Source organism: Anneissia japonica, unplaced genomic scaffold, assembly GCF_011630105.1.
Source record: "Anneissia japonica isolate Jap-2015-1 unplaced genomic scaffold, ASM1163010v1 scaffold26_len2425191_cov177, whole genome shotgun sequence".
In the NCBI taxonomy this organism is placed as follows: Eukaryota; Metazoa; Echinodermata; class Crinoidea; order Comatulida; family Comatulidae; genus Anneissia; species Anneissia japonica.
Window position 1 is genome coordinate 218,246 of NW_022685220.1, and position 18,016 is coordinate 236,261.

At 33.5% G+C, this 18,016-nt stretch overlaps 1 protein-coding gene across 4 annotated transcripts in view; it reads right to left on the reverse strand.

The window, feature by feature from the left end:
• Nucleotides 1-15,103: 15,103 nt before the first annotated feature.
• LOC117108670 (LIM domain-binding protein 2-like) overlaps nt 15,104-18,016 on the reverse strand; it is a 46,485-nt gene continuing 43,572 nt past the window's right edge. For 2 of the 4 annotated variants that reach the window (XM_033250778.1, XM_033250770.1), the window contains exons 10-11: nt 17,485-17,639; nt 15,106-16,733 (exon numbers count right to left, since the gene is read on the reverse strand). In XM_033250778.1, the coding sequence (XP_033106669.1) occupies nt 16,485-16,733; nt 17,485-17,639 (404 nt within the window). In that variant the 3' untranslated portion in view covers nt 15,106-16,484. Of the gene's footprint in view, nt 16,734-17,484; nt 17,640-18,016 lie in introns of all 4 variants that reach the window. The other 2 variants (XM_033250786.1, XM_033250795.1) reach the window with 2 other exon arrangements.

The following is an 18,016-nucleotide window of genomic DNA, read 5'->3' on the forward strand; positions in this document are numbered from 1 at the left end:
TGCAAATATTATATTGTGTGATTAATAGCTGCAACATTTTGGAATACTCAAAACCTGTGTTTGGTTCAATGACCGGGAAATAATGTTAAGCTATTAATTTAAAAGTTCATATATTACGGCATTATTAATAATAAGCATAAAGCTTGCGTTTTTGTCATGATACTTTTAAAATGAAAAAAGTTGAATCTTCAACTGTGTCACTCTAATTTTTGTACGTATGGTTGATTTAGCAATTATAATTTTCAAATTGAATTAGATAAATTAAAGTTTCATAAATCAACTTTCTTTTTCTTCAGTTTGTTTTGTTTTGTTTTGATTTTGTTTGTTTTTGTTTTGCTGTTTTTTGTTTGTTTGTTTTTTGTTTATTTATTTATTTTTTTTTTTTTGCTAACTAGAAATACCGTACTATTCCTAATCCATTTGACCAATTTCAACTGTTTAGGAGGTCAAATTTGTATTTGATCAAATGAAATTAGTTTCTTTTATATCTTCTCATTGCTCATTATTCACATTAAAAATCTAAACGATTACGTTATATTCTTATTAGGTTCGATTAATATTCGGCCACGTGGTTTTGTGTGGTCAAAACATTTTACGTACGTTCTTGTCTCTCCAGTGAACTGATTGCTCCAAGTTACAACAATACTCACGCAAGGAGCTTATTTGTTGAAAGTTATGAACTACTTTATACTTTACCTGACTTAATTATTGCAAAAATATGCCGCTATAAGAGTACTATAGCAATATTAAAGTTAAGTTAAAAAGGCCTAATTGAATTATTTTGTAGAAAGCTTTCAAATATTTTATTAATTATTTTATGTCTCTATCATAAAGATTATTTACGAATAATAATTGATAGTAAATTTAGGCCTACTTACCATCCTTATTTATCTTTCGATTTTAATTATATCGGTGTACTTATTGTTTAGTGTTAAAACCTAAGGTTCATTAAATACCAAAACATTGAACCTATATTTCACAAACATCAGGAAAGACGGCGTCAAAGTTGAACTCCATTTGAACACAAGTTGTCTGCAACATCCAAAATGCCATCGTTGAGGGTATTACTGATCTAAACGACTGGTGGCTGCAGATCAAGTTTCTCATAGCTTTGAGTCTTATTAAATCTATTAGCTTTTTATCCCATATACTATCAGTCTTACATATTGCTATGTCGCATTGTACATGTATGAAATCAGCGCAGGTTACTGTATTAAGCTTAAAGTTTAGAATCTTTAGTATTTTAGCCTCTGCTTGGACAATTACTTTAGGTTCAAAGTATCCACCCTGAATGCATTCACAAGCATATGGAATGATATGACGCGCTTGATATCTGTCGGAAGACTTGAGAGCAAGGCACATGCAAGCAATTGCCATTTCTTCAAGTTCTATCAAACTAAAAGTTGTAGCATAATTATGAACAGTATTTTCTAGAATAATAACGCAATGGTAAAATACATTATCATCAATTAAATAACCATAACGTTGTAAGTCGATGAAGATAACTGAAAGAAAGTTGTAAATGTGATCTTTTGTGGGCTCTGCAAATGGTCTGTATTTTTCCCATGGATCTGAGGAAGTAATGCTTTCTCGTTCTGTTAATGTGTTTAAGTAATCCAGTAATTCATGTTGTTCGTTTGTGTCTGGCGTATGTTCGGGGATAGGATTGACATTGTTTGATGTGTTGGAGGGTTGTTCCTCTAGCCTTACCACATATTCCTCGATTTTGACTGGTATAGGTTCAGGGATGGAATTGTTCTTTGTTATGCAGGAGGATTCTTGGTCTATCACCAGTAATTCACCCCCGTTTTTGACTGGTGTAGGTTCAGAAATGGAGTTATTATTGTTCCTTGTGGTGGAATTTTGCCCCACCAAGTGTATCTGTTGCCCAAGCTCATGGGTTACGATAATGGCCGCATCCAGTTCGGTCTGAGTCAGTTTACGTCTTGGACCAGTTGTTTTTCTAGCAAAATTACGTTTCTTCTTAGGCTTTCTCTTGCTGGTGGTGGCACGCAGATTGGTCACAGGATAGGCGACTGAGGCTCCCGTCTGCTGGCTTTCACTTGTTGATTCTGTTGATGATCGCTTTCTTTTCATATTCGTCTTCGTCATTCAATCAATTCAACTCGAAGCAACCAGAACTTGTTCAAGTTAGAGTTCTACTTACTTTTATGGCAGGCAGTGAGTGCAAAACGATGATTATTTAGCTTTTATTGAGAGCAATTGTGAATAGATCTGAACATTTGAAAGATAAAATCCTTCTGAGGTGGTTTGTTTGAAGAATGGAACTTGTTGCGAAGGTGTTACGTTCTAAAGTACGCGATACGCAACTTAGTGATGACCAGTCAGCAGCAAGTTCGATTTTACGAACGAGAACGTCATAATAAGATGCGCGCACTGAGATCGGTTACGTCGGTGCATTGTGTTGAACATCATGATCTTTCATGATTTTTTTCGCCCCGGCTCATTGACTCCTACACCTATTATACATATTTGCGAGGCTGTGAGATAATGGGGCAGGTCAATATATTTGCAGGAAGGAGTGTAGAAAGAGAAGGGAACGCGGGTATAAATAACATAAGTTAAAATAACATCGAGAAACGTCTTCTATCTTGTAACCCGCATCTTTTGAGAGACTTAAAAGCCAACAATAATGTTAGCAGAAAATTATTCTCATAAATGACCCCAACCACTAAAAAAACTAAAAAAGCTCCTGACTATTTAACCAACATCTGTACACTTTTTTGCCAGCTAAAACGCACTCTACATGTTAAGGGTGGTGGTAATGGGGACGGGGTTCGGATGTCGACGACCATCATCCCCTATGGATCCGCCCAAGTGTATCATTTAAATAATCTGTGAAGCGCAGTCGGCCAAATGCTGCAAGTATTGCCATATAACAGAATATTTTAAAGCATAATATTGAATACTGATAAGTTTTTAACTATAATTTTAGAAAGACCTTTGCAAGTGAAATTCAAATTACCTTTTGAATAACAGGCCCGTAGCCAGACTTCCAAGGGAGGTGGGTCTGTTTTTAGCCAAAGGTGACCTTTTTATACGGGTACCTCCGCGACCCAATGTGTACCGTATGCACATGCTCTATGGCATGTGCTGCTGGGGGGGGGGGGGGGGGGGTTGGGGGGGGCCCCCCCCCAAACTCCAAAAAGAGGCAAGAAAATGCACAAAGAAGCAATATGAGTTGTTTAAAATATAAGTCGTTTAATGAGATATAGACATAGACCTGCTTTTTGGTACGACATAATAATATTTCCGAAATTTGTAATATAAACAAAATTAATTATTAAATAAAACTCACTCGATCCATCGTCACATACAGCATCGGATCCAGAGATGTCCGAAAGGGGGGAGGGAGGGGTGGGGGGCCATCGAGAGACAAAACTACCCTAGAGGGTCCGCGAAATTTATGTTTTCTAGACGCCCGGAAAATGACCTGAGGAGTTTTGGGCGATCAATAATTTCTTTTCTTACTTTTTTTTCTTCTTTTTTACTTCCTAAAAAACGGGGGGGAGAGGCCCTAATCCTCCCCTGGCATACCTTCATCGAAATATTAAAACGTAAACGGCTATGAACTGATTGGGTCCTGGTAAAGAATTTTCAAAGAAACTCGGCCCACTCCACCGTCACATGCCTTCATCGAGATATAAATAAATAGATGAAAAGTCTAAACTTCTATGACCTGATTAGATTCTGTTTTATTGACATCTAAATCCCTCGACTCTACTGACCACACCCGTCTTCTAAATCAATTAAAAAATGATGGTCATTAAAATAACTTATATTAATAATTCTTCAAGAGTTAACTGATACGTAAGCAAGTAGCAAAATGTCGGGTATCAAATAAAGCAATTTGTTTAGAATGTTGTTAGACCAATATTATTTCTATTGTTTATAAATGTCATTCACCAGTATGCACATATCCAGAAGCTTGCAACATATTTGATGATGATAGTGAAGACCTAATTATGTTAAAGCGTGATGCTGTTAGCCATCGTTGGTTCCATGATGATAACATGGTTACCAAGTGATGTTGACACCAGTCTACCACGTTGAGGTAGCATCTCCGACTTCAGACTGGAATTATTTTATCTTTTTTTTTATTTTACAGCCTATTTTTATATTGTCATGATTCATTAGTTAAAACGTCTTATAATATAAAATAGAATAATATTCGGAACTTGAATTATACAATGATATTTAGTATTATCAAATTTCATTATTATTATTATAATTATTATTATTATTATCATTATTTTATTAATATCATTATTATTATTATCATTCATTTTTATTATTATTACTATTATTATTATTAGGCCTATTATTATTAACTATTAGGCCTATTATTATTTTTATTTTTATTATTATTATTATTACTATTATTATTAACTATTATTATTAGGCCTAACTTTTACCGCTAGTGATGTTGACACCAGTCTACCACATTGAGGTAGCATCTCCGACTTCAGAATTAGTTTATCTTTTTTTTATTTTACAGCCTATTTTTATATTGTCATGATTCAATAGTTAAAACGTCTTATAATATAGAATAGAATAATATTCGGAGCTTTAATTATACAATGATATTTAGTATTATTATCAAATTTCATTATTATTATTATTATTATTATTATTATTATTATTATTATTATTATTATCATTATCATTATTATTATTATTATTATTATTAGTATCATGATTATTATTATTATTATTATTTATTATTATTATTATTACTATTATTATTAGGCCTATTATTATTACTGTTATTATTATTAGGCCTATTATTATTATTAATAATAACTAAAATTAGGCCTATTATTAATATTATTATTATTATTATTATTATTGACTATTATTATTAGGCCTAACTGTTGTTAGTCCTAAAATAATTATTTTTGATTTAAGCCTATATTATTACTTACTAATCTCATTAGTTTATGAATGCTTTAAACACAAATCCTATAAACAAACGGATAGGCAACACTGTATCACAGGTCCCATATACTGTGATTTAAATAATGATTAATATTGGTTGTTTTTTATATATTTTTTTCTCCTTTTTTGGGGGGAGAAAATTTGCTATTTTCAGCAATTACAGTATGCTACGTTTCATAAAACAGTGTTAGACACATTGAATCTGTGTATGAAAAAAATTGTTGTTTTTTTTTCTTTTTCTTATTATTATTTTTTTTTTTTTCTTATTATTATTTTTTATTTTATTTAATAACTAGGGATACTATTCCCAATTATTTATATCCCATTTAACTCTCAACATTAAAGGAGGTCTATTCTTTTTTTAACCGTCATATTAGTTTCTTCTATTCCTTTTTAGGCCTATTGCTCGTTATCCATAGGCTATCTAAAATCTGAACTATTACGCTATTCACAAAAAAAAAGTAGGTTCGATTAGAATTTGGCCACTCGGAATTTGGCATTTTACGTACGTACCCGTCTCGGAGTATAAAACGCCAATGCACTGATTATCATTAACTGCAAGGTACAATACTCACCCCGGGAGCTTATTTTTTGACAGTTGATACCTATGACATTTCGCTTTACCTGAATTAATTATGGCAACAATATGCGCTATAATATAAGTGTACTGTAGCATTATTAAAGATAATTTAAATAGGAATAATCAAAATTATTTTGTAGAAAGCTTTCAAATATTTTCATTGGCGTCTCCATCATATTATTACGAATAATAATTGATAAGTAATTTTAGGCCTTCTTACCGTCCTTATTTATCTTTCGATTTTAATTAATGTCGGTGTACTTTATATTTACTTTTAAAACCTAAAGTTTCCTAAATACCAAAATGTTAGGTCTAGGTCTTAGATTTCACAAACATCAGGAAAGACGGAGTCAAAGTTGAACTCCATTTGCACACAAGTTGTCTGCAACATCCAAAATGCCATCGTTGAGGGTATTACTGATCTAAATGACTGGTGGCTGCAGATCAAGTTTCTCATAGATTTGAGTCTTATTAAATCTATTAGCTTTTTATCCCATATACTATCAGTCTTACAAATTGCTATGTCGCATTGTACATGTATGAAATCAGCGCAGGTTACTGTATTAAGCTTAAAGTTTAGAATCTTTAGTATTTTAGCCTCTGCTTGGACAATTACTTTAGGTTCAAAGTATCCACCCTGAATGCATTCACAAGCATATGGAATGATATGACGCGCTTGATATCTGTCGGAAGACTTGAGAGCAAGGCACATGCAAGCAATTGATATTTCTTCAAGTTCTATCAAACTAAAAGTTGTAGCATAACTATGAACAGTATTTTCTAGAATTATAACGCAGTGGTAGAATACATTATCATCAATTAAATAACCATAATGTTGTAAGTCGATTAGGATAACTGAAAGAAAGTTGTAAATGTGATCTTTTGTGGGCTCTGCAAATGGTCTGTACTTTTCCCATGGATCTGAGGAAGTAATGCTTTCTCGTTCTGTTAATGTGTTTAAGTAATCCAGTAATTCATGTTGTTCGTTTGTGTCTGACGAAGGTTCGGGGACAGGATTGATATTGTTTGATGTATTGGAAGGTTGTTCGTCTAGCCTTACCAAACACTCCTCGATTTTGACTGGTATAGGTTCAGGGACGGAATTGTTGTTTGTTATGCAGGAGGATTCTTGGTCAATCACCAGTAATTCACCCCCGTTTTTAACTGGTGTAGGCCCATGCCTAGGTTCAGGGATGGAGTTACTATTTTCCCTTGTGGAGGAACGTTTCCCCACCAAGTCTATCTGTTGTCCAAGCTCATGGGTTACGACAATGGCCGCATCCAGTTCGGTCTGAGTCAGTTTACGTCTTGGACCGGTTGTTTTTCTAGCAAAATGACGTTTCTTCTTAGGCTTTCTCTTGCTGGTGGTGACACGCAGATTGGTCACAGGATACGCCACAGAGGCTTTCGTCTGCTGGCCTTCACTTGTTGATTCTGTTGATGATCGCTTTCTTTTCATGTTCGTCTTCGTCAGTCAATCAATATAACTCGAAACAACCAGAACTTGTTCAAGTTAGAGTTTTACTTACTTTTATGGCAGGCAGTGAGTGCAAAACGATGATTTTTTAGCTTTTATTGAGAGCAATTGTGAATAGATCTGAACATTTGAAAGATAAAATCCTTCTGAGGTGGTTTGTTTGAAGAATGGAACTTGTTGCGATGGTGTTAGGTTCTAAAGTACGCGATACGCAACTTATGGATGACCAGTCAGCAGCAAGTTCGATTTTACGAAAGAGAACTTCATAATAAGATGCGCGCACTGAGATCGGTTACGTCGGTGCATTGTGACGTGTTGAACATCATGATCTTTCATGATTCTTTTCGCCCCGGCCATCATTTACTCCTACACCTATTATACATTTTTGCGAAAAGCCCGCCATCGGCGGCCTTTCGTCCGCGAGGCTGTGAGGTAATGGGGCAGGTCAAGATATTTGCAGGAAGGGGTGTAGAAAGAAAAGGGACCTCAGGTATAAATAACATAAGTTTAAATAACATGGAGAAACGTCTTATGTCTTGTTGTAACCCGCATCTTTTGAGAGACTTAAAAGCCAACAATAATGTTAGCAGAAAATTATTCTCATAAATGACCCCAACCGCTAAAAAAGAAAAAAGCTTCTGATTATTTAACCAACATCTGTACACTTTTTTGCCAGCTAAAAAGCACTCTACATGATAAGGGTGGTGGTAATGGGGACGGGGTTCGGATGTCGACGACCATCATCCCCTATGGATCCTCCCATGTGTATCATTTAAGTAATCTCTGAAGCGCAGTCGGCCAAATGCTGCAAGTATTGCCATATATAACAGAATATTTTAAAGCATATATTGAATAATGCTAAGTCTTTAACTATAATTTTAGAAAGACCTTTGCAAGTGAAATTCAAATTAACTTTTGAATAAAGAAGAACATGAGCCAATAATAATTTGTTTATAATGTTAAAACAGGTAAGATAGGTGTACTGGTACAGAATACGTTAAAAATGGTTTATACATTACATGCTAAAAATGTTGTGACGGTTGCAGACATTCCTATTCGTCACGTATTCACGTATTTTAGTGATTAACATGGTCACTATAATATACTTTATTCCATTATATTTAGTGAACATACACACGTTTGCATCAGCCGCACTCACTCAGAAGCGGTACCGTCGTTCCACTTACCTCTACATATATAATACTCTGCTGCTCCTTTCGCTGTACTGTACTAACGTAATTTAAATAATGAATTCTCACATGTGCGGCTTTTGTAGCGTAACAAGTCCTCGTCCAATATTTTGTAGATTCGTAAAATTGTTTTTTTATGATATTATAATAGACATGAAGGACCTCAAAATATGCCAATAATAATAAGACATTTAAAAGAATGGTGCTACGATATATTTCTTCCAGAGCTGTGCACGCGTCTGGACAGTAAATGGATACAAAGCACCAACACATAATGGAAAGGCATACTCCACTTAGTCCACGTCAAGCCCCGTAGCATAGGGACTAGGAGTAAAAACGAACACGCACATATTAAAAGTAAACTCCAAAAAGAGGCAAGAAAATGCACAAAGAAGCAATATGAGTTGTTTAAAGTATAAGTCGTTTAATGAGATATAGACATAGACCTGCTTTTTGGTACGACATAATATTATTTCCCTAATTTGTAATATAAACAAAATTAATTATTAAATAAAAGTCATTCGATCCATCGTCACATACAGCATCGGATCCAGAGATGTCCGAAAGGGGGGAGGGGTGGGGGCCATCGAGAGACAAAACTACCCTAGAGGGTCCGCGAAATTTATGTTTTCTTGACGCTCGGAAAATGACCTGAGGAGTTTTGGGCGATCAATAATTTCTTTTCTTACTTTTTTTTTCCTTCTTTTTTACTTCCTAAAAAACGGGAGGAGGGGCGCTAATCCTCCCCTGGCATACCTTCATCGAAATATTAAAAAGTAAACGGCTATGAACTGATTGGGTCCTGATAAGGAATTTTCAAAGAAACTCGACCCACTCCACCGTCACATGCCTTCATCGAGATATAAATAAATAGAAGAAAAGTCTAAACTTCTATGACCTGATTAGATTCTGTTTTATTGACATCTCTAAATCCCTAGACTCTACTGACCACACAATTCTTCTAAATCAATTAAAAAATTATGGTCATTAAAATATTATATTAATAATACTCCAAGAGTAACTGATAGGTAAACAAGTAGCAAAATGTCGGGTATCAAATAAAGCAATTTGTTTAGAATGTTGTTAGACCAATATTATTTCTATTGTTTATAAATCTCATTCACCAGTATGCACATATCCAGAAGCTTGCAACATATTTGATGATGATAGTGAAGGCCTAATTATGTTAAAGCGTGATGCTGTTAGCCATCATTGGTATCATGATGATAACATGGTTACCAAGTGATGTTGACACCAGTCTACCACGTTGAGGTAGCATCTCCGACTTCAGACTGGAATTATTTTATCTTTTTTTTATTTTACAGCCTATTTTTATATTGTCATATTTCATTAGATAAAACGTCTTATAATTATATAGAATAGAATAATATTCGGAACTTTAATTATACAATGATATTTAGTATTATTATTAAATTTCATTATTATTATCATTCTCATTATTTTATTATTATTATTATTATTATTATTATTATTATTATTATCATTATTATCATTATTATTATTATTATTATTAATTATTATTATTAATTATTATTATTATTATAAACTATTATTATTATTAATAGGCCTATTATGATTATTAACTATTATTATTATTATTATTATTATTATTAACTATTATTAGGCCTAACTGTTACCGCTAGTTGTTAGTCCTATAATTATTTTTGATTTAAGCCTATCATACTAAAATATTCACAATCTCATTAGTTTATGAATGCTTTAAACACAGATTCTATACACAAACGGATAGGCAACACTATATATCACAGATCCTATATACTGTGCTTTAAATAATGGTAAATATTGGTTGTTTTTTATATATTTTTTCTCTTTTTTTGGGGGAAGAAAATTTGCTTTTCAATTTCAGCAATTACAGTAGGCTAAGTTTTAGACACATTGAATCTGTGTACGAAAAAAACAATATTCTATTTTTTCTTATTATTATTTGTTTTATTGAATAACTAGGGATACTATTTCTAATTATTCATATCCAATTTAACTGTCAACTTTTAAGGAGGTCTATTTTTTTTTTACCGTCATATTAGTTTCTTCTATTTCTTTTTATTGCCCGTTATTCATATCTAAAATCTAAACTATTACGCTATGCACAAATAAAAGTAGGTTAATTAGTATTTGGGCACTCGGTTGTCTCTGGTCAAAGCATTTTACGTACGTACCCGTCTCGGAGTATAAAACGCCAATGCACTGATTATCATTAGCTGCAAGGTACAATACTCACCCCGGGAGCTTATTTTTTGACAGTTATCAATGACATTACGCTTTACCTGAATTAATTATGGCAACAATATGCGCTATAATATAAGTGTACTGTAGAATTATTGAAGATAATTTAAATAGGAATAATCGAATTATTTTGTAGAAAGCTTTCAAATATTTTCATTGGCGTCTCAATCATATTACGAATAATAATTGATAAGTAACTTTGGGCCTTCTTACCGTCCTTATTTATCTTTCGATTTTAATTAATGTCGGTGTACTTTTTATTTACTTTTAAAACCTAAAGTTCCTTAAATACCAAAATGTTAGGTCTAGGACTTAGATTTTACAAACATCAGGAAAGACAGAGTCAAAGTTGAAATCCATTTGCACACAAGTTGTCTGCAACATCCAAAATGCAATCGTTGAGGGTATTACTGATCTAAATGATTTGTGGCTGCAGACCAAGTTTCTCATAGCTTTGAGTCTTATTAAATCTATTAGCTTTTTATCCCATATACTATCAGTCTTACAAATTGCTATGTCGCATTGTACATGTATGAAATCAGCGCAGGTTACTGTATTAAGCTTAAAGTTTAGAATCTTTAGTATTTTAGCCTCTGCTTGGGCAATTGCTTTTGGTTCAAAGTATCCACCCTGAATGCATTCACAAGCATATGGAATGATATGACGCGCTTGATATCTGTCGGAAGACTTGAGAGCAAGGCACATGCAAGCAATTGATATTTCTTCAAGTTCTATCAAACTAAAAGTTGTAGCATAACTATGAACAGCATTTTCTAGAATAATAACGCAATGGTAGTATACATTATCATCAATTAAATAACCATAACGTTGTAAGTCAATGAGGATAACTGAAAGAAAGTTGTAAATGTGATCTTTTGTGGACTCTGCAAATGGTCTGTACTTTTCCCATGGATCTGAGGAAGTAATGCTTTCTCGTTCTGTTAATGTGTTTAAGTAATCCAGTAATTCATGTTGTTCGTTTGTGTCTGACAAAGGTTCGGGGACAGGATTGATATTGTTTGATGTATTGGAAGGTTGTTCGTCTAGCCTTACCAAACACTCCTCGATTTTGACTGGTATAGGTTCAGGGACGGAATTGTTGTTTGTTATGCAGGAGGATTCTTGGTCAATCACCAGTAATTCACCCCCGTTTTTAACTGGTGTAGGCCCATGCCTAGGTTTAGGGATGGAGTTATTATTTTCACTTGTGGAGGAACGTTTCTCCACCAAGTGTATCTGTTGTCCAAACTCATGGGTTACGACAATGGCCGCATCCAGTTCGGTCTGAGTCAGTTTACGTCTTGGACCGGTTGTTTTTCTAGCAAAATAACGTTTCTTCTTAGGCTTTCTCTTGCTGGTGGTGGCACGCAGATTGGTCACAGGATACGCCACAGAGGCTTTCGTCTGCTGGCCTTCACTTGCTGATTCTGTTGATGATCGCTTTCTTTTCATATTCGTCTCCGTCAGTTAATCAATATAACTTGAAGCAACCAGAACTGGTTCAAGTTAAGTTTTACTTACTTTTATGGCAGGCAGTGAGTGCAAAACGATGATTATTTCAGCATTTACTGAGAGCAATATTGTAAATCGATCTGAATATTTGAAAGATAAAATCCTTCTGAGGTGGTTTGTTTGAAGAAGGAACTTGTTGCGATGGTGTTAGGTTCTAAAGTACGCGATACGCAACTTACTGATGACCAGTCAGCAGCAAGTTCGATTTTACGGAAGAGAACGTCATAATAAGATGCGCGCACTGAGATCGGTTTTTACGTCGGTGCATTGTGACGTGTTGAACATGATGATCTTTCATGATTCTTTTCGCCCCGGCTATCATTGACTCCTACACCCATAATATTCGCGAAAGTTCAGCGGCCTTTTGTTCCCAAGGCTGTGAGGTAATGGGGCGGGTTAAGATATTGCAGGAAGGGGTGTAGAAAGAGAGGGGAACTCAGGTATAAATAAGTTTAAATGACATGGAGAAAGGTCTTCTGTCTTGTAACCCGCATCTTTTGAGAGACTTAAAAGCCAACAATAATGTTAGCAGAAAATTATTCTCATAAATGACCCCAAGTAGACATCGAAGATCTTTACTGACCTCAACTTGCTCCAACGCCTAACGATTATAAATTATACATGTCGTCGCTGGTTACACGAACCGGCAAATGCGTAAAAATTCACTTTTTATTATATTAGATGTTAACACACCAGGCAATTATTTGGTGTGGAATACTAGATGTTTCATTAAAACTTGCATAGAAGGGCGAATACGAGTCCGAGATTAAGCCGATGTCAAAACGCGAGACACCGTTGAGCTAAGCGACACGTGACATGCCATTTTTGCTCTGACACCCGGATGAGACTCTAGATAAGATATTTTCATATTACTTTGTACTATATATGTTTCATATTCAATTAAGTTTAATTAAATTTAATTTAATTATCTAAAATTGTGCCAATTTATACTTCCCGAGCCTGCTGTTCTGACTTTGTTCTGTTGTCACAAGTAGTTAGGCTTATGTAATTTATTCACGACTATTTTCACCAGTTGTCCACTTCAAAGGGATCACAATAAGAACAAATAACATTTGTTATGTATAGTTACTGCTATGTAGAAAATGTGAGAGAATCGATCTTTTTTTTTATTTTGGGAATAGGATTACTTAATACTAATTGTGGCTTGATTAGCATAATATTCAATTCAAAATTGCTCTTCATGAAATGACGCCTGAAATGATGGTGCTACGATATTATTACTTCCAGATTTTTGCAGGCTTCTATCTAGGCGGAATATCGTAACAAACATTTTGTCCTCGCTCAAATTAGTAGATTGGGACATATTATCTAGAACAAAACAACACCACACCCCATCCCCATGCTGTCAAGCAAATCCGACATCAAACATTTGGCAAACACGCCAAAAAGACTAAAAGAAGTCACAGTATTTTTTAGTAGGAAGATTTTGCAACCTTTCGAAAACGATAACGAATACGTCATTATCATTATGTCATTCGTGCCTAAAATATTCTTGAAAATATGCTGTATGAGCTGAACATGATCCCTCATTCATGCAAAAGACACAAATCGCTTAAGTTGTGACAAATATGCTACTAAAGGATAAGGGTTCTCTAGAAATTTGATGACGTAACCGTATTCGTTATCGTTCTCGTAAAGCTTGCGAAAACTTCCTATTGTCAATATTTCGTTCATCAGCAATTCATACATCAGGCAGTTCCTGATGATGTTCGAATAAAGAACGATATGTTTCTCGAGTGTGCATGCTATTATATTATATTAATATTATCAATGGACCACTTAAAACTGTGTTTTATTGTTCAAGTAAATATTAACTCAACATAAACAGTAAGAGTCTACAAAATATTATATAATTTCACTAACGTAGAAATTGTTTAATGTTCCAATTTGTACGCGTATACAAGAAGCAACAGAAAATACTAAATAACGCTACCTCTGTTAACTACACAACACATAACAATAGAAAATTCAAACAAATAAACATACAATACATTCCATAAGAAAATGAACTTGATCGACAATATTTGTTCAGTGTTACAGGCGGCCATTTTAGATAGGCCTATCGATAATTTAATCCCTGTTCACAAAATAAAAACTGATCATCCTATATTAAGGACATGATAGCTTTATTAATAAATCTTTGAGATATTTAACCAACCATGATTTGTCACAACGAACCATACTATACTATATTGGTCCAATCATTTTAGTTCTTCTATAACTCTAGGCCACCCAATTTTATTTACTAAATTGTACATGTTTTGTGCTTTGTACTTAAAAATTTATATAATGCCCAGTGGTGGAAATGTGTAGCGTGCATGATCAATCTGTGAATTCTATCTTAATATTAATAGTTACAGACGTGACATAAAATAATTGAGATAAAATAAATTATATTGATGATGATGGTAATTAAGATAATAATCATTGTGATGATAAAGAAGATAATGAAGATGATAATGATGACAAAGAAGATGATGAGGAAGATTATGACGATGATGATGGTGATGATGGTGGTGGTGAAAATATGATGATGATGATATTGATGATGATGATGATAATGACAATAAAGATGATGATGACGATGATAATGACATGATGACAATGATTATGAAGATTTTATTAGAGGCAGAATGGTGACCAGATGTAACAGTCGACCTTCAAATTTTTCTCAATCATACACCAACTTCCAGTAACTGACCAGAAAGACATTAACCCCTATGGTATGACACTGACGAAGTTGGTGAAGATAATATTGGTGGCAACTAATATTAACAGCATTAATCTATTAATCAATCAATCACATTGAAGACTGTTATCATTGGTTATACTGTACCGTTGCATACAAATGCAAAAATGATCACTGTGGTTACTTTTGTTTACAAAATTGACAAAAATATATACATTATTACATCAATCAAAATATTATCATATTCATGATTTTAACATCAATTAGTAAAAAAGTATAATTAACAATAAATAACAATAATAATAATAATAACAACAGTAACAACAATAATACTAATATTAATTATAATTATAATTTTAACAACAATTAAAAAACAATAATAATAATCATAATAATGTATTGATAATAATAATGCAAAAATAATAATAAAAACAATAATAATAATAATAATAATAATGATTTTAACAACAATTATTTAAAAAACCAATAATAAATATAATACCCACAGCATTCTTTATTTGAATTTTACTAAAGTACTAATTAATGGGGAATGCATATACCTGTACAGCCATGCATATTTTATGTACAAAACACACAACGATAAATTCAGTATAATTAGCTAAACAATAAGTCAACACAAACCTTACTCATTTCTTATTCAGTGACAGAATAAACTGCCTAATTCAATTATAAGCATCAGTAACCTTTTTGTCAGATCTGGCCACACCATGTGCATTATGGGTAATACTATTTTACCCACAATTCATTTTGACATTTTGAAATGTTATATCTGTACAATGAACATTAAAGTTTTGGAAAACAAAGAAAAATTAACCAAAATAAAAGGTGATAAAAATATACTTTGTATTTTGTAATATTAATATATATTTTCGAGCCTAAAACGATGATTACATTATTTTCATCTGTTTAATAATCTTGGTTTCATCCTTCAGGATTTTGATTGATAGATTTATTACATTTTTAAAATAATTATTTCCAAATATGAAAATCAAATAAATATCTACTTGCAAAAAACAGCCAACATTCTACAGCTCGAAAAATTTTCAATGAATTTAAGTTCATAAAACAATATAATTCCATAAGAAAACAAAAATCTGTTTTTAATAGATCATGCCTGTATTTTATGCCTTTAAACTATTTATTATATTTTTTTATAGAATTGTACATAAATATGACATTCCATCAGACACTTCATTTGCTATAAAATTTTAAGCCAAATTTAAAACCTGGTTCTGTTCGCAGTAGAATTCTTCTAGTAAATAGATATACAACCAATCTGACATACATTCTGCAATGTATAAGGCTCTGTCCAATCTCAAATTTTCTTTGACAAAAAACTGTTGTATGCCCATATATAGACATGATGTGCCTATATATGGTCATGATGTGATGTGATCATGACCATATTTTTGTCAAATAAAATTTAATAGTCTGGAGAGAAGTCTTTTAAGAGTGGTTGTGAATGCCTTCTGCTTAAAGACTACACTATTGCCACTCTCAACAACCCAGACAAGTCCACATACCCATGCCATAATTTAACAAGAAAACACTTGAGTCAGCAGCAACGTTTACGTGTATAAACCACGTATCTTCAATTACAAAGCCAAAGAAGTATATTTCTCTTCGAAAATATTCACTTCTATGTTGCAGCAAAAGATACAGAAAACAATTTACAAGTGTTATTTTTTATTTATGCAGATGGTTGCCATGGAAGATTGCTACAATTGGCAAACACGAAAATAATTACCAAATGGGTGGAATATGATTGGCTCAGGTGGCATTGGTAGGGACTTTTTCCTCCTGCGTTTGATTGGACGGTGGTGCTGGTGTTGACCTTTCACCTTGATTCCATGGGCTCTGATTAGAGGAATTGGTGTTGCCTCCATTTTCAAAATCTTCCTCCGTGTCCATTCCATTGCTGACATCAAACTGTGTGTTCTCAAGACGCGAGATCAACCGTTCATCCTCATCTCCAAAATCTCCCCCCATTAACGAAGGTTCCCCCACCACCATAACATCCTAGAAGACACAAACAGGATTATTAATGGTTGAACAAATCAAACTGGAGTTATTATAGTGCTTTCCAAAAACTGTATAATAAAATTCTTTATTAGGGCGCTTCTGATTTGCAACAACTTAGAATGTAGAACGTAAAGTCATGTTAGTTTAACGGCGAACGTCTGAATGTTGTGCATTAATACGTTCCTTCCTGAAACTGTTGTTAACCGAAACTATGTTCAGGCCAGAATTAGGACTGTACTGTATTAAACATTGGTGCATCAGACTTTTGCATTCTCGTGACACATCCATGTACACGTCGTAAAAAATCAAAATTGATTTTAAAGTAGATCGGCACAACAACAGTCACAGATGAGTGAATCCATTCTACATTCCCATTCTACGTTCTCAATTGAAAGCTCCTCATTGTTGCATTACTATATCTTCAATAAAATACATTAACCTGAAAAGATGATGGGTGACTTGGTGATCAAATGATGATACCTTGAAAACAGGTCACCAGTCAGTTACATATCTAGAAGTCTTTAAAGTGGAGGAGGGGGCCTTGATGGGGAAAGGGGAGCTGATGGGGAGAGGGTGTAACAGTGTTTAAGGTCTTTTAGATACGCCACTGTCACCAATCAGCTTGTCACATTGAGGTCAGAGGTCATCTAGTAAAATCGGTTAGGAATCTTATGAAGTGGGTAAGCAGAAATATTAGATGTACATAAACCGTTGTCAGTCATGATTCTAAACAACAAATGGTACTTACCGTTGGAATTGGTTCAGTTGGGGGCATGTTATATCCAGCGGGGGACTTTTTCTTGCTAGACCCTGTCCCAGAACCTGTAATTCCAGTGGAGTTGGTGGTCATGGTTGTTGTCGATGTCTTTCTCCTTCGTTTCTTTCCTGTTCCTCTTGTGGTTTCTGAAAAACATTTAAAAACTACTGCTTAAATTTCATCAATTTATTCTGCCTTTAAAAGAAAAGGAAATAAAACAGACTGGATAGAATGTATACGGTAACACCAATCAATAAGCCAACCAAATTAACTATGGTAATGATACCTGCTTTAAAAAAAAAAACATTCAAGGCATAGTTAGATTGTTTATGTTTCATACAAAAATACAAATAATAACAATCATAACAAAATATTTCAATATGAATTTTGATAATCAACAATATTGTTGTTAGTAATAATTTAATATAATTTTAAATTATAGTTTTGAAAATTATAACATTTATGAAAAATAATTACTTTCAATAATACTACTACTCTAATAAAATATTTTAATTTTTAAAAA